This window comes from Pithys albifrons, chromosome 13 (assembly GCF_047495875.1).
Source record: "Pithys albifrons albifrons isolate INPA30051 chromosome 13, PitAlb_v1, whole genome shotgun sequence".
Lineage (NCBI taxonomy): Eukaryota > Metazoa > Chordata > Aves > Passeriformes > Thamnophilidae > Pithys > Pithys albifrons.
Window position 1 is genome coordinate 12492968 of NC_092470.1, and position 18452 is coordinate 12511419.

The 18452-nt window shown below is 37.4% G+C and overlaps 1 protein-coding gene across 1 annotated transcript in view; it reads left to right on the forward strand.

The window, feature by feature from the left end:
* EFL1 (elongation factor like GTPase 1) overlaps positions 1-13137 on the forward strand; it is a 64594-nt gene extending 51457 nt beyond the window's left edge. Inside the window, exons 19-20 of the mRNA XM_071568572.1 lie at positions 1540-1724; positions 12575-13137. Of these exons, the coding sequence (XP_071424673.1) occupies positions 1540-1724; positions 12575-12763 (374 nt within the window). The 3' untranslated portion in view covers positions 12764-13137. The remainder of the gene's footprint in view (positions 1-1539; positions 1725-12574) is intronic.
* Positions 13138-18452: the final 5315 nt, after the last annotated feature.

Consider the following 18452-nt stretch of genomic DNA (forward strand, 5'->3'; position numbering starts at 1 on the left):
ATACCCACTACCTAAAAAGCATGATTGGAGTGAGGGAATTAACATGCATTGGCTCATCAATTGTGCCATAAACGCAAATGGAAACGTGGCTTTCTAATGCATTTATTTATTTATCTATATTTATATTTCATAATTGTAATTTAGGATTCAGACATGCAAGCAAATTATTCCAATCTAATGAATGTCAATTGTTTGGTAATAGCCATGGACATGCACTTAATTCATTACAAATTCATAGGTTTAGTTTTTATTATGGAAATTTAAGATAATAAGTTGCATCCTCATTAGGGGAAGTGAAAAGCATGCCTGCTATCCAGTCAGGCTTGGCAGTTGACATGTGACAAAGCACTGGCTTTTGTAACTTTATTCTTTCCCTTGGCATTCCATACAGTGATACCCAGTGAAGTTTAATGTATCTTCATTTTGACCTGCCTGTGTCTAAGATGTGTCTGGGAAATGGAGGTCTTTTATGTTCTCAGTATATACAGCTTTTTCCATCAGACTTTTCTGACAAAATAAACTGAACTGGAGCTGAGGAGAGGAACAAGGAGAGGGGAACACAGGGATGTGTTACAAGCTCATACCTGTCCAGTGTAATGGGCCTTGGGTTTAGACTGGGGCCCTGCAACATCTGCCACTTGATACACTTGAGCATCTCATTCCTAGTTAGTTCACTAGAAAAATCCTTTTTTACACACACTCTTGCTTTATGAAAGTGTGTAAAGTCCCAAAAGCTGAAGGAACTAGTATCACATATTTTGTTATTATTATTATTGGCTTTTGCCTGTGTATATTCCTGCCTTTTGAACTCTTCTTACCCCCTCTCTCTCATGTTCTGGAGACTGAAAGGTAGACTGTCTTTTCATTTTGATGACTCAGTGGAAGTCAAACATGGGCATTTTCACAGCTACTTTCATGATATGTATGCAGTATTTCAATGGATTGAGTATGAATTCAGGAAAGAAAATTGAAATTATCCATGACTAACTTAAGACTGAATTAATTAAGAAACTAATTGAACACATTAAATATAATAAATGGGTAGTATTTCAGATAAACTGTTTTTCTATGGTTAGACTAGCATGTACTACCTGGAACAAGTCTCATATATGGGTATGGTGATCCAGGCAAATTTCTAAAGGTAGCTAAGATACAATTCCTTAAAGACATTAATACTTCTTAGTAATGGCTCTCAAATACTCGGTTGTAAGAAATAAAGCAAGTTAGGCACATAATCTGACAAAGTACCTTTTAAAATCAGTCATATGACTGTATAAAATGTCCCTATGTGGATGTATGCAATAGTAATAATGGATTAAATGTTATTTATATGGTTCTTCACATTGTACTGACAGAATATGTTGTTTGTTTGAATTTAATGGCTCTACTTAATTGATCCACTTACAAGGAAGAATTTCAGCCAAAGAAGGTACGCATTTGACGTAATGCTGAAGCTTTCTGAACCAATATTTATGTATTTCTTTTCTACATGCAGAATATAAATACGCTGGAAAGCTCATCAAAATTGTGTCTTTGCAGGTCGTGTATATGCTGTGCTGTCCAAGAGGGAAGGCAGAGTGTTACAGGAGGAGATGAAAGAGGGCACGGACGTGTTTATTATTAAGGCAGTCCTGCCAGTAGCAGAAAGCTTTGGCTTTGCTGATGAAATCAGGAAGAGAACCAGTGGCCTGGCCAGTCCACAGCTGGTGTTCAGCCACTGGGAGGTAAAAATATCTATTCACTCCATCTGTTTTGGTGATCTATTTCCTGTAGATGTGGCAGACTGGAATAATAAGTGGAAAAGGTTAAGTTTTGGTCAAGACATGTGATTAATTCCTTTTTGAAATGGGGAGGAAAAAAGTAGCCTTATATTAGTCTTACTTGTTTTTAAAGATGTACTGTTCAGAAATGTATTTACATTTTGTTTAGATGGGATTCTTTTTTATATCAGTAAAATGTAAGTCCTTCATAAATGAAAATTATTTTTTATAAGTGTTTTTTCCTCTGAAAACTCTTTTTTCATGAGTTCTCTGGTAAACTTGTTTGGGGAGTGGGGGAAAACCCCAAACCACAAAACAACCCCAACCTACCACTAACAGAAAATGTATCAATAAATCTAATGTACATGAAAAGTTAACCTTTTCGGGCTTAGCAGGCACTTAGATTTTTGGGGGGTTTGTCCTTGTATTTGCCAAGTGAACATATATTTTCATACTTAAAGGCAAAGGGAATAGATTTCATTCTTTCAAAATTAAGTCTGCTGGTGGTAAGTGGAGAGGTCCTCAAAATCATTCCCTTTGGTCATCTTTGTAACTTGGAGAAACGAAGAGGTGAAGGTGTAAAGGATCTAAAGAGGCAAGTGGGGAAGCTGATGGGACATGTTAACAGCTGAGAGTGCACTGCAGTTTGTTCCTGTGATGTGGATAGCAGGTCTTCAAGGAGAAATAGAAAAAGCTGTAATCAGAGTTCCTTGTTTAAGACAAACCACCTGCATTGTAGGGCTCCTCAGAAGACTCCACTGAAGGAGCTAAAAATGGGTTCAAGGACAAGAGTCAGTATAAACTTTTCCCATCAAATTTTTTAAATTAACTGTGAAGTCTGGGTTTTTTTGTTTAGTTGTTGGGGTTTTTTCTTCTGTTTGTTTTTTGTTTTGTTTTGTTTTTTTTTTAGTCAGGTGTTCCTTTATTTGGTGTTAGAAACCAGTAGAAACTTTTGTAAATGGATGAAAAGTCTTTTTGTTTGTTTGTTTGATCTTTGCCTCAAATGTCAAGTCTCTGAGTCCAACCAGCTACACATTTTTGAGGTCAGGAATAGTCCATGGAGTTGCCAGCTATGGACTGCTCACCACTGTTTTTCTCTGAAGTATGTCCTGGTTTTTCACATGGTGTGGGTTCTTTCTGAGTTCCTGTAGCTAAATTGTCCTAATAGATAGTATCTCTTAAATACTCCACTAACAACATTTCTAGTATCTCTTAAATACTCCACTAACAACATTTCTTTGTTAGTAACTGTTGTAACTGCCTGAGGAATTTTATGTGGATACTAATGGAAAAGGATGACCTCTGCAAACCAGCCATGTGCTAACTACAAAGTTGGAAATCCTTGAAACAGCACACTTGGAGAAGTACATCGTGTCTTCTTTGACAGTGGTACCTTCCTGGTGCTGGAAAATGAAGGGACAGGGACTGACCTCCCCTCCCTCAGTGCTTCATTTGGTCTTGTAACTAAGCCCAACTTCACAGAGAGCATGGAGGGGAAAAACAGCTACACAACTACATAGAATGCAGAAAGATAAAAAACCGACAACTCTCTATAGATGTTGTAGATACGAAAATTAGATAAACTGCAGCTTTTGAGGGTAGGGATCTTGGTGTGAGGCAGTTACAGGTCAGGTACCCCAAACCAGTGGGTCTTGGCAGGGTTGCACACAGTAGTCCTGTCAGTTCTGGATGTTGTCATCTGAAGTGCAGCTGGTGAGGTTTTGTGGCTTAACTGGTCCTTTGTCTGAGCAGCCCCTGACACTGGTGCCCCAAAGGAGTGAGTATCAGTCAGAAGGATGGTAATTCCTGCTAACCACTGCTTTGTGCAGCTTCTTTAGGGTTTGTAGCTACTATGCCCCATCACTAAGTGAAACCACAAGCCCTGTGCCTCTTGGCCTTCCCTTCTACCCCAAACCTTGGCCTGTATGTTCACTCTCAGATGTTATGGATTTCATGTAAGAAAATGTTCAGACATAATTACAGATATGCATAGGAAAGGGAGATTTGAACAACTGGCAACATTTTCTAAAATTAAGCCTGAGGAGAGATTATAATTGCAGCTGGTATATTGAACTCTAATAGGAGGAGGAGGAGAAATTACTGTGTAAGCCAGTCACCTTTCCACCTGGCAAATCTGTCAGTGGGGAGGGTTGGGATTTTTTTGTCTCATTGAAAGGCATGCTAACATATTTTTGTGACAACATAAACCTTTTACTAAGCTACTAGAAATGGTGGCTCTGTGCAGTGATGGCAGAAGGAGTGCATGTTACTCTCCCATCATCAGCAAAATTGCTAAATAAATACAATTTTCAGAGTCTCTAATGGTGGCGTGACAGAGAAGCCATGAGAAATGGTTTGTGTTTCAGATCCTGTTTATTTTTGTCTCTGTATTCTGCACAAAAGAAAACCCTTAAATAAGAAACTGTCAAGTTGCATCAGGTGTTAGGCATGACTTTGACATTGCCACCTAACTCATGAATTATGATTGTGTATGTATACATGTGATAAACACCAGCACTTTATTGGAATTTCTATTATTTAATATATCACTGTGTAAGATAATACAATGTGAACTCTGTAATCTTAAATTATTTTTTCCTTAGTGTTAAAAATGGGAAGAAAGTCCATTAGCTGCTTAGTTTTGTCCTGCATTTCCTATTTTTCCCAGTGTGTGGCTGCTGCTTTAACTGCAGGATATCCAAATCCTTCCATGACATTCAGAATGAATTCTGTTAGGGATGTTTTCTTAGTGTGCTCAGGTCATTAACTGAGTTTATGGGACATGCATTTGTCTACACAGGTTTCTTCAAAAGTACTGTTAACCCCATGTTACACATAGTGAAATAGTGACACTGGGGGATTTTTGAATATTTTAACACTTAATGTCATGGAAACTACATGCATAGAGTATGTTTAAAGAATTTAGGTTTGAATTGACTCTTTTATTGTATTTCATTAACATGATTTGTAGACTCTAAACACAGGAAGGTCAGTGATAGAGCCTACATTTAAATGAAGCCATTTTGGTCTCTGTGGAAATTATAGTACTGGGTTTTTTATTTCCTTCAGTTAATGAATGTATTTTCTATAGCTCAGACTTGCTCCAGCCCCAGGGGATGGACCAGTACATGTATTGAGGTCTATCTTGTCAGAAACTCCTTGTTTATTAGTTCATTCTGGTTATGCTTATATAATTTATTCCTGCCTGTAGAGGATGGCACCAAGTAACCATTAGTGAAGCTTTCAGTTTGGTCTCAGCTTACATGTATTAATTTTAAAGCTTAGTCAGGTATTTTCCTCTATGATATACCTAGTCAAGTGGTAGGTGTGTTGGGTTTACTTGGCAATATTTTTGTAGATTTCAATATAAACTTTCTTCTGAATTGTTAATTTAAAATATTGAAGTTTAGGATAATTATGAAATACTTGTATTTTTTTTAATCCTTGAATTAGTAATACACCCTAAGTTAGTGTATGTTTTTGCTTGAGCCTAATTCCTTTGTTGTCTCTTTATTCTTTGCAGTTAAATCTTTTAGTCTGTCATGTCGTTTTATCTTAATCATAAGGTTCTTTGAACAAGAAGATATTTGTGATTGCACAATGCTTAGAATAATGGAGCTCTAATCCCATTTGGGAAATCTATGTTATAAGTAAAAAAATTAATGCATGTGGCTCTACACAGAAGTTGATTGAATTTTCAGCTAGTCTGGAAATTGTCAAAGACATCTATTAGTTGTAAAGTTGTGAAATGTACAGTAATTCTGTTAATTCCTATCTTTTAAATTGCATAATAATTGTCTACAAGACTCACTTTTATTCTTGGAGGAGAGCATGAGTGAACTGTAAACATATTTAATCAGAATTCTTTTCCATTATCCCTTCTAAGTAGAGTAATGACTGGAATTGCTTCAGGGCTCTGGAGAAAGGTAAGAGAAGGACTGTGTGTAATAATTACTAAGAGTATGAGGAATTCTGAATCTGCAAGTTTTATATTCTGAATTTGAATTCATTCCTTTTGAACTGGAAGTCATTTTACAACTCGGAAGATGAGGCTTAATATAGAAGTTGCTGGATGAGATTGTTAGGCTTGCGTTGAACAGGAAGCAGCAAAAGTAATGAGAGAGACTCGAAGAATCTGTGAATCTGCTCTAGGTTTGAACTGCAACTTCACCTACATTATTGTGCCAGTGACAGTTTAGGCATGTAAATGAATTTGAGGAGTAACCCTGAACCTGTCAAATATGAGAAGCTCATTGTATTGACAAGGACATCTGAAGGTAATTGAAACAGTAAATGACAGTGGTAGTGGTGTGGCTTTAATCCTCTCTCTCAATACATGTTTCTTAAGTAATAGGAAAAAATGCAACAGTAGAGCCACATGTCTCCTTTTTTATTGAGAGACAAACAAGGATGATGCTCTTGAGCCAAAATAAAGTTATATGAGTTTATTTTATAACTGCGTAAATGTTCATTATTACAGTATTTTTTGCAAGAGTTCTTGTATCTGACCAGGCATTTTAAGGCCTTGGCAATGCCCGTTATATATTGTGAATGATAGCTCTGAATTATAGGATGCTTTTGGATGCTCATTTCACCTGTAGGGAGTCTGCACTCCTAACACATACATGTAGGGAGTTCTCTATTCTGCTGTATCCAAATGGCCTTGCATTTATCTGTGCTCAGTGCAGAAGCACTTGTACAGCATTACCCAGCATATTACAAGGTTTTTGAAAAAACAGCAGGTAACTATTCACATAAACCTCTGCAAAGTTCTGCCATTTTACCTGAAAATAAGTTTACTTGAAAATTTCCATTTCCCAGGGCTACTTCAGTCATCTCAGATGAGCATCAGCTGTACCTTTTTAAGTTGCACAGTCTATGTCATTAGTAGCTGATGGACACCATTTGAGCTGTGAATGTTCTTGAAGTATCTTTCTGGAATCAAGTTCCCCAAGTTAGAAAGGATTCTGATATGCTGAGGCCTCTACCATCTTTGAAATTGTGCATAATAATTTTTAAAATTTTTTTAAAAGGAATTTCTGTTTTTCCTGGAGTGCTGAAGGCCACTGGTGGTACTGCCTTTAATTTTTCTTGGGATTTCTTATTAAGCAGTTCACAAAGGCTGCATGCTTGCTGGTCTTAAAATCTCCATCAGACAGTGTTAGACTACTCTTTCTATTAGGGTTCAACTAAATCATTTTCTACATTGATGGTATTTGGCTCCAGAGAAATTTTCTGTCTTCATCAGGACCAGTAGGGAAATACTACCAGGAACATGGCTGTGTTCCCAGATCTGCCTGACCTTTTGGATGAACTAGGCAGAGCCCTTCTGTTTGCTTTTGATGCTTCTCTCAACCTTGTTTTGCATAATTAGGCTGCCTTAGGCAGAGACTGTTTCATACCGTCATTTTGTGAAATACACTAGACAATGGGACCAGGATCACTATTGGAGCCATCTGGGTGACACTGAAATGCAAATAATAAATCATCCTCAAATTAAGGCTTAAAATTCCAAGTCCTCCTGAAGTGCAAGTGATCTGTTCTAACTCAAGTCTTATTGACAAGCTTGATTAGCTTACATAATCATTAACAGAATTAATACACACTCTGTCATCTTTCAGTATTAATGTAGTGTGCTCATAGTACTTCTGTTTTTATTGATTAATTATTACAGGTATTCAGATTATGTCTTTGAAAAAAATACAAACATTTCTTGCTTGAATAATTAATATGTAGTTGTTATGCTAAAAGAAAGTGCCATCTGTTTTGCCTGTGCTCCTCTGAGTGCTGTTACTGAAAAGTCTTATGAGACTTCATTGTTTGGGTGTGTTGGTTTGAATAGTGGTGATACTTAATGAACATCTTGCTTTAGAATGATTTCTTTTCTGAACAACACTCTTCACTTACAGTGTTTTAAGTAATTTATTCCCTTCTTTTGAAATTCCTAATCCCAGCTGACTGCATTATAAACAGTGTTTTATTTATACCTAGAGTGGGTTCATAGTTCTGCACTAAATGATAGGTCACACTTCAGCATTTATTTGCCTGGGGTTTTTTGATTTTAAGTTATACTTCGAACAAATTATATCACCCAAGACTTTTAGAAAGTAACTTCATGGAGATGAATTTAAAATGTTCCTTTAATAAGAACATTTCCATCACTTAAGCATTGCACTTGCAGTAACAGATTTAAGAATTGTATCAGCTGCTGTGCACTAATTTGTTTTACTGTATTGCATTTTATATGGCTGCATTTAGTGAAAATACTTGTTCTGTAATAGAGTAAATGCTGGTCCAGTGATCCACTGTACAAATCTTGATTTATAGTTGACTTTTTAAAAGACATGGTTTTCAGAGGAGTCTTGCAGGTGTAGTACAGAAATACTTGGTTGTGTTGCGAGGCAGACTTTGGGGGTGTAATCCTGTGTGTGCTGGGGGGTTTGCAGGTAAGGCTGATGTTGTTCCTATCAGATTATTATCATATTGAGTACTAAGTAAGCATTGGCCAATGGCTGGTTTCTGCTTATATGAAGAAAAACTCCCAAGTTCTAGCAAAAGTTCCTGAAGAAAAGGTATGCTGAATTTTCCAGTTACCAAATCACACACAGTAAGGTGATATTTTAAAATATACTTTACCACAATGCTAACAATACTGTCATGTCATTGGTTTTGCAGAGTCTTTTTCCTAATGTTGATGCCTCTTGACATCTTTTGTCTGTTATACTTGGGTATAAAGTTAAGCTGTGACAATTTTCTTGTGCCCCCTCTTCAGTGGTCCCAGAACACACGACACACATGCAGAGAGAGGCAGACTAAAGACCTTTGAAAGAAGGTTAACTGAATTGTTTGAATTACTTAAAGACTTTTCATCTATGAAAGGCATATTATTTTTAATTTCCAGTTCTATTTTGACTGGAGTTTTTGTTTAGGAATATAACTTGTTGTTAAGATGCTGTCACGTTTCTGGTTTTAGCAGGAGTCTTGGGTTATATGTTTTAGTTTTGTACTGAAAAATTAGTATATGGAAAAATCTAATTTTAAATTCGAAGTGACATGCAACATAGAATAAATAATGTTTCTGAATGTTTTTTCTGTTCTGATCCTGTGGATCTTTTGGGATCCACAATAAATGCCCTCTGTGAAATAACTGCATCATGCTCCAGAAGGATCAATCCATAAAGAATCCAATTAATCATTTTGGACTTTATCCAGACAAAAAACTTGATTTCTGTCACAAATTCCAGAGGCATCTCTGTGTGGTTCCCTTGAATACACACAATAGCTCAGGGCCTAAAAAGCTTCTCATCTCTGGTTCCAGGAAGCCCAGACCCCACCATTCTGACAGTCCCCATTGTAAGGGAATTGATGTCAAGGCTTTGGGAGCCTTATACAGAAACGTTTTTTTCCTTTTGCTCACTTGCACTGTATTAACAGAGCATGAGCAGTGATGGATGTCACCTGCTATAAGCATTTGCTTTGATTCATTATTATGTGAATAAAGAGGAACACTCTGGTTTATACCCTCACCTTCACTTTACAGAATCAGAACTCTTAAAAAAGAAAACTTCCTACTTACTTTTTTGTCACTGTGTCAGTAACACCTCTGTGTAGCCCTGTTAGGGTTACACTGACTTCTTAAAGGGGATGCACATGTGATGCCCCAGGTTCCAGCTGACTCAGCTGAACTGGCTTCCTCTCTCTCAGTACTTACCAGGGTGTGGTAACACATGTCCTGAGTAACTCAATTTTGCAGTGTCTGCACCATTTAGGTGGCCATGGTCCTCAGACAGAAATTTTCTGATGCCACCAGATGTTGCTGTAGAAGCCTGTGTAGTGGCTGTGGTATTTAAACAGCTTGAGAAGAAAGTCTGGCTCCTGAGGTAGTTTTTAGAACCTAATTAGCCTATTTCAGTGCAGCTCTGTATCAATACAAGGTTCACTGAGGAGTCTGTAGCCCTGTGCTGCAGTGAGTGTGCAGGTTTCACCCTTGCTGCTTGCTAAATATTACAGACATCTGAGCCTCCTGTTCCACTGACTTTCCTGAGACCTGCTGAAGAATAAGGAATTATTATCAGTGGAAGAAAAATTCAGGGCAAAACTTCAGTAGAACAATCTTCCATCAATTATTGAAAAAGCCAGTCTGTCAAAGCTGGGGATTTTCCTAAGAATCCATCACTACAGTATCTAAATATTTACAGGTAGATTAGATCTCTAAGTTCAGTTTTGTATATTTTTAGACTCCTCTGTTTAATTCATTCCTCAAGAACTGCTGTTTCACTGCTTCTCTCTGGGTATAATTTCTGGGTGTTACATTTCTTGCTAATGTTAAAAAAAACTTCATCAAAGGGGATAGTAACAGACTTTTAAGTTATCATAGCTTGTAGCTGTATGACCTTCCTCAGTAGTCTGGTGTGGAGTAAATCCACTAAGCATGAATTACCTTTTCTTCTTCAAGTGTTCTTGGACTTTGAAATTTTTTGTTTGTTCATCTATTTATGCAGATTATGAACAAGGAAGTCCCTGCTAGCTTTACATCATTAAGATGTTCAGGATGAGCATCACTACCACTTCAAGTCAACATGCAGCCCTCACTGCCCTTTTTCTTTATTTCTAGTGTATAAAACTTTCAAACTCTTGAAGAGTGGAGACCATTCTTTTTTAATTTTTATAAGTTGTCAAGGAACCACCTCTAAGTTTCTGAGCATTGGTTATAAGGCCCTGTGCAAGATACCAGAATGGGTATGACTCAGGCAGATTCTTCTGTGGTTAGACAGTCCTTACGTTTATGTTAAAAATAAACATAGAAAAATTTGGAAAGCAAAGTTTCATGCTGTTTATTTCTGAGCTCTACTTGCTTTTGGTTTTCAGCCAGACAACCCTGTGCATAGTCATTTCCCACCTAAATAATTGAGATTGGCTGTCACTTTCAGCACGAGTAATGTCCACTTAATTTAACAGCTCTGTGTGTGTGCTCAGCTGTAACAAACTATAACTGGTTTTGTTGGTTTGGCTTGACATGCTATTTTTGTAGGATTGGACCTACAGTGTTACGTAACACAAACTAGATACCTTCTGCCACGGTCATTCTCCTAACTCCCCATAAAGTGTAATTTGTTTAGTTGTGTTAGGTGTTACTTAAGATGAGGTATTAAATTAGGACTTCACAACTGTTGACATTTCTAAGAAAAATTGTCCATCTTAAGCCATCATTTTTAATTCCTCTCCTTGTTAGTGTGTGTAACTTAAGCTTTAGGAAATTTTGCTTGCATTGAAATATCATATGGCAATTGAAAGGATGGGTCAGAAGAGAAAGTTTGTAAGAGTAGAAAAGGTTTTTAATATTAAGCTAAAATTGGTAGTTTAGGGAAATTTGTGCTCTATTTGTCAGATATTAACACTAGTGCTGATATTTCAGTAATTATTATGGAGTAACATGCTCAGTTATTGCTGTAACTATCATGATTCCTGCAGTAACTAAGAATTGTCTGCACTCCTTTATCCATAAGGATTTTGTTTAAGGAATGGATACAGTATTACCTTCATTTTTTTAGTAAAAATGTTTTACCTGTAAGTGTATCTTTTGAGAAAATCAACAGTGAAGTAAAATAAGTGTTTTTTTAATTTGCAGTAGAACCAGTATAACAAAATACAGTCAGTTCCATCCCTCCCTAATCATATTTAGGGTTCTTGGAAGGTGATCTTGTTATTTTTCTCTGACTTCCTTATTGCTCATTGACATATTTTTTACTCTGTGACACTGTTATTTGTCCTCTAGTGGGAACAAAAGTGAAATCTCAGAACTAGAAGCCTGGATGATTCTTTAGGGAGCGTTTTCCAGATTTGGTTACACATTCATGTTCTATGTGCTTAAGACTTGATGATCACTCCTAATGACTTAGAGGTGATTTCTGGTGCCTGCAACAATTATATATATGGGTAGAACTGAAGTGGATTCTTAGGATCTTAGAACTGGAGTGGAGGGAGAGTCCTCCTTCTTCTTTAGGTCTTAAAAAACACTTACTTGTGAAACAAAAACTTGTACAAGTATTAGAGAGTCACTAACATTAAACCTAGAATTTGTGTGATGTTTACATAGTCCAAATGTAAAGGGTAAATATCTCTTCAGACTTGGGGAATGAACAATGTTGTAGCCTCATTGGGTGGGATCAAATGAGGAAAGACTTTAAAGACAATATAATTACATCTTTGTAGTACTCTCTGTGGTAGTCCGAGAAGTGTAGGGGACATGTAAGATGAACGGGAGAGAATTATCCAATTATTATCTCCGATTATTCTCTGGTCATGTTAGATCTAAAATCTCTTCTAGATGAGGGCTAATAAGCTGCAAGAACAGCTCTGCTCAATTTGTCAGAACCAGAAACAGGGATTTTTAAACCATCTGTCCAACTTGGGATTTGAATTGAAGAACACAGGGCACAGAAATGACCAGAAAGCTTCGGTTCTTATAAATTCTAATAAAATTGTAGTGCGATAATGTTCTAAATAAGGATTTCTGTACTGAAATTTGAGGATTTTCTGAATGTTATTTGGCACTGATTGCTGAATGCCAATTAAAATTGCTTGTGAAAACAACTGCTATGCAGATAATTGCAACTGAATTTTAAAAGTTACCATGGTTGGTCTTCTTAGGACAAGTGTTACATAGTGTGTCTTCATTCTTGTTTTCTGCTAATTAAATAGCTAGTTCCAGGCTTTCCAGAAACTTCATCTGCTCTCCTTTAGTATTTCTCTGCTTTAGCAATTGATTACCTGAAACATACTAATAACCTTTACTTTTTTTTTTCTTTTTATAGATCATTTCAAGTGACCCATTCTGGGTACCAACAACTGAGGAAGAATATTTGCACTTTGGGGAGAAGGCAGACTCAGAGAACCAGGCCCGCAAGTACATGAATGCAGTGAGAAAGAGGAAAGGACTGTATGTAGAAGAAAAAATTGTGGAACACGCTGAAAAGCAAAGAACTCTCAGTAGAAATAAGTAACTGTGCCTGCCTCCTTTCTCTCCTGACTCAGCTGAGTGCAGGTGGATTATTTTATATGCAGCAGATTCAAACTTTCATCTGGACTTTGTTCTTTGACACCATTTTTCTTACATGCTATAGCTGTGGCTTATGTTTTAATAAACTCAAGCCTTTCCAACTTTTATATAGAGAAAATAGTTTATTTATATAAATAAAATAAAATATAGGCAGTTGATCTCAATTTTTAAAATTTGCTGCCCTATTGAACCTCCTGTCACAGGGATTAGGAACTCCAAATTTAATTTGTTCCTTTCTGATTTATCTCATGTAGTTACAGTTAGAGCTGGTGGGTTAGCTTGTTGCAAATAAACTATGCACCGAATTTAGCTCCTTAATGGTTTGACTCTGGTTTTTAATGGCTTTTTTTGTGATGTGTTTGTTTCTCACTAGTACTTTGCATAGTTACCTTTATGCAAATAGTTCAAAGCCTATTAGGAGTTTCTAAACTATTTGTTTTATTCTGTTCCTCATATAATCAGTTAACCTAAATCAGTAATGTATCTTCTTTAAGTCAAAGATCACAAGTAGCACACATGGAAGACTAAGCACTGCAAGAAACCAACCAAGATTTGTCTTTTTTCCTCCTTAGAACACATCTTATTAAAATTTCATCGGTTTATCCTAAGGTGGGAGCTGCTGTCACTGAACTGGACACACGGCGACTTCTGCCAGTCCTGTGTGAGCATTTACAGACTCTTCAAGAAATTCTACCCATTCAGCCTGTTGTTTGGGACTCTTAAAAAAACAAAAAAAATATCTTGCTGTTTGCAGGTGTCTAGGATGCAGAGGGCTCCAAAGTGATTCAGACCAAGACTAACAGGAAAAAAAGTGCTCACAGGGTGTAAGTTTTAGTTAAGGAAAGTGGAAACCTTGAATAGAGGATCATAGAGTCGTGGAATATTCTGAGTTGGAAAGGATGCACAAAGATCATCAAAGTGCAACTCTTGATAGATAAACATGATGCATGGATTATCTTCTCATTTAGTTGCTTAGATCTGTAAAAGGAAAGAACAAGAATTCTTGGAGGTTAAGTCTGAATAGGTAGGTGTCCTTGAAGAGTTTCTGATATTAGTTAAATGAATTGGAAATAAGCCCTTAAATTTTGTGCCAACTGACTTTATGCTACCTCTAGTCTTTGCTGATTGCAAAAAGTTGTGTTTCAGGTAAACATGCAAAGGGTTGTCCTTTTCTTTCAGGAATTTAACCATTTCCTTAATTTGTGATTGCCTTTTACTTCTTTAGCACCTACCTGGTCTTCCCGAGTAATTATTCTCTCTGTGTCAGTTAAAGCAGCAGGGAGAATTTATCCATATCAGTTTTGCTTCTTAAGGGAAAGAAAACTGTTACTTGTTTCACAAGAAGAGTGATTTTGAATGCTTAACTTCTCTTTTAAATAGCAGGCTTGTCTGCTTTCATTGTGGAAATGTTTCCTTTAGAGATTATATTTATGAAGTATTCAGGCAGACAAATATATGGGCTAAAATATGTTAGGTCTGAATACAATCCCTTGACCCCCAACTACCCTTTGTATGTAAGCGATTCTGGAATGCTTGATTAGCTTGAACACTTACGGTGATAGCAGAGAGGTCCTGGCAAAATTCTTCATCTCCACATAGACACTGTTTTGAGTTGAAACTCCCCTTTAACAACTGGGGATTGGTTAAGCAATCACCATTATAACTGTCCTTTACATTTCTCAGAGAGCATGGGAGATCCCTCTGGTTTTCTGTGTGTGGTGTTGGGCTATAAATCTATGGAGAAAGCCCTAATAATAAGTCCATCGTAAGGTTGTGAGCAGCACAGCTCAGGTACCTGGAAACTTCCAGAGCAGCCCTTCCCAAAGCATCAGGAGGGAAGAGGTGGGTCGAGACAAGCTTTACATTAGATGTAATTCCTCTCACGAAGAGCTGTGGGCAAGAAAATTTGCTAATCCTACTTGAGGGATCTTTAGCTGATCTTTCAAAGCAGTGATATGAAATAGGAACCTTAAACTAATGAGTTGCATACACCCAGGCCTGGCCTGGCATGTTGTCATGCCTGAGAAAAAGTGCTTTGTGTGTACAAGGAGTCACCTGGTTGTGCAACTACCTGAGACCCACAAGGATGAAGGAACCTCAGCTTTGCTAAGTGCTTGCTTGTTCTTTGTGTCCACATACTGGGGTAGGGGACTGTATCCAGTATAAATGAGGAACTGGACATCGGTTTTCTTCTTGTATTTTACACAGGAAGTAAATACAGTGTACTTGAAAATTCTGGGAGCAAACCAGCACTTTTGATTAAAGAGGGTTTCCTCAAATATGTCTGTCTGAAACACTTTTTTATTTAAATAAACCTAGTGCCAGACTAGTACCATGTACAGATGGGACTAAAAACTTAAAACCTCCCACAGTGTGACTTGTCAGCAGAACTCAGACTGGAAGCTCAGGTGAGTTTTCTCCTGGCCCTGATCACATCAACCTAATTTCTTTAGACAGGGTATCTGAAGGTTATGGTTTTTCTATAAGGATTTCTTCTTTCTAACTTCGGTTTGGTTCAGAATGCTGTGTGAACTTTTTTGTGCTACTTCCTAGTTCCCTTTGGAAGCAGAAATAGAAGAGCATGTGGAGGAGAGGATGTGAATGAGCTGGATTATTTTGTCAGCACCATTTTTTTTAATGCAGTTTGAATTCTCACATAACTTGTGATTCAATTTGATTCTTGTTCATACCAGACTGCCTGTGAAAACCCAAGAGTTGAAGCTAGGCAAGAGAGTATGATTTTCTTCCTTGCATCATATATAGGATATCCTATGTATATCCCTATAAAGAGATAAGGTCTTTTTAGTACCTGTTCTGATGTCGGCACATAGTCCTTTGGTATTCATAAAATGTTTTGAAATTGTTCCTTGGAGCAGAATCTCTTAAAACCTGCATAGATATGTTGGTAAAATGTCGTGCTGTTCTTCACCAGTTTGGAGTTTTATTCCTCAAATCTGCAGTGTCTCTGATGTGCTGCTCCAGTACAGCCCTAAGAAGGAAAATACAGTGTTAACATGAGTTGCCTGTGTAGGCCTAGCTGATTTTACTAGTGTTGAGACAAATAGTTAATGTGCAAGATAAAATATTTACATGTAAATACTAATTTGATTTAACAGTATGTCTGAATTTTGGTCTCTTATCTACTTGACGTGGCTTAGTCATATCCTCTGTTGTGTGTACTTTTTGACTTGTTTTGTGCTAGTTTGGATCTACTCAAAATTAGATAAGATAAAAATTAATATTTATTTTTATAGTATTATTACCTGGGAAGTTTGGGGGGCATTGTTTTTTTTACAGCTGTATCATTATATGATTATAAAACTCCTGCAAACCATGACTAACTGGGGGTAAAAATAGATACCATGAAGTAGTGTGGTTTGGGCTGTTTGGCAGAGAATTTCTGTTTCAACAGATGTTGTTTTCCTACAGGAGCTTTATTTATTTATTGTTAATTTATCCTTTCTTCCCTTTTACTCATCTCTCCTCCTTCATTTCCTATTTTACCAAGGATTCAACTCTGTAACACGTCACTGATTCTTCAGAGGATTTTTATTATCATCTTACTTCTTTTTACTGAAAGTGCTTATCTTTGTAAGGACTTGCTAATTCTGGAATTTGGACCAAAAAAAAGAACCCTAACAAAATTCAGTACTGTTTTCCTGTTACCATTTTTCATGGCTGTATAAAAGCCTTGTCCTTCACCTTTACAGAGTGACATGTCTCACTGTTCTCTAGTGAGATATCTGGATGCATTTTTCCTCAGAAAAGCTGCTGAAAAAGGGTAACAATAAATAATAATTTGGCCAGACAGCAAAAATAAAACTTTTGTCAGAAGAATCTATGACCTTTTGAAGCCCTGCATATCCTCCATGCTCACACATGTTTGCTGCCCCTTGAGAAGGAGGGGAATTCAGTACTGTTATGATACATCTTGTGAGGTGGCCACAGAGCACAGCTAAAACCTGCATCTTGTCAGGTGGAGTTACAAATGGGAGTCAGATTGATCATCATCACCCATTCAGTGCTGGCTTTTTCCCATCTGGGGAGAGCTCTTTCCGAATTTTTCATATGGTTCTTTTCCATTGTAATAAATTGTCAGGTAATGAATAAATCACTCTTATTTCATTGCTTTCTGAATGATTTATGCCATTTTAAACTGCTACCTCAGCATGTTTTGTGATTTGTTTTGCCGTAGCAAAGGCCTCAGAGTTAGAGACAAGCCTTTGGAAACTTCTGGGCTTTAGGGCTGACTCCATGAGAGTTGTGTTTCATTGTCCCCTCTGCCATATTCTCATGCAAACAATAATTCTGGATTATAAATTGCTTAAAATAGAAGAAAAAGCCCACAGTGTTAATGTAAAAGGCTGGCTGTGTAGTAAGCAACAGACTAACAGAGGGGTTAGTACAAAATGATCCCTGGCTTTCTAACTCAGAGTAATGTTTTTGTGGCATGTGAAAAAGAGAATGTTCAGCAGTCTTTTCATTGTAGGATTCAAGAAAATAGTTTGGCGTGGCCACCATGCAAGTAGAGCCCAAGTGCCGTCCGTCCTGGAAGAAGGTTGATCTTGATGAAGAGGCAGATGTAATTGTGCTTAAAGAGGCCTTGGCAAAGTCCATGACAGCTTCAGGAATCCTAATCCTTTGCTGCATCTGAAGGCAATGTAATTTCTTGGCTAGACTAATCGCCTGAGTACTCTGAGATATTGCTCCTGCTTCGTCCAAGGGCAAGGATGCAAAGTCAAGGTCACTCATGTAGGAGTAGGGACTGACATGACAAAAATCCCTCAAATATTTTCATGGCAGGAGTGATAAAACCTTTAAGCACTGGCTTCTAGTTGCCTCTAATATATGTATTTGACTGTAAGTCCTTTTTTTTTTAATCTCTCTAGGGCTCCTTTAAATGATGAATTTATAACGATCAACCTAATTTCAAAGGCTGATTTATTTACTCAGTGATAAAGATATATCCAGAGCAAACTGGCGCTGAAATACAGTAGCGGGCATGCTATGGAGCATTTTCTGTCTTTCATCTCTTGTCATGGTAGCATTTACCTTCAGGAGATCAAGAGAAAGGCTCTTTAGTAGCAAAAGCTGGCATTGCTTCCTGGAGTGAGTGACAGAAGGAGCTGTGTAAGCGGCAGCTGAAGCTGCACTTCCCCTGGAGACTCAGCACAGAATGTTCATGACAAGTGCTGCTGCCACTGGGCTGTTCACTGAAAGCTGATCCTATTTATGAATCCCTGTCTTCTCCTTGTAATGTTGCTGTCTTACAGTATGAACAGCTTAGGAAGGTTATTTTAAATTAACCTTCCTGTGTTAAAACAATGTCTAGTCTGTTCCTATCACATCCAACATTGTAAGCATCAAGGCCAGTGAGTAATTTGACTGCAGCTGGTGTGAAAGGGGAAGGCTGGAAGAGAAATGTAAAAATATTGTGAAGAAAATAACATCATCACACTTGCATAGATGCCTTTACAGGAACTGTTTTCATTGCATAATGAGATTACTTTGTGCACTAGAAGTGTTCAATAATAGATGGTGTGCAAGTGGGCTATATGGAAGACAGGCTGCCTTGACAGGCAGAGTGTAATTACCAGTGAGAGCATCCCTTCTGTGTAGCCTTGCCTCTGCAA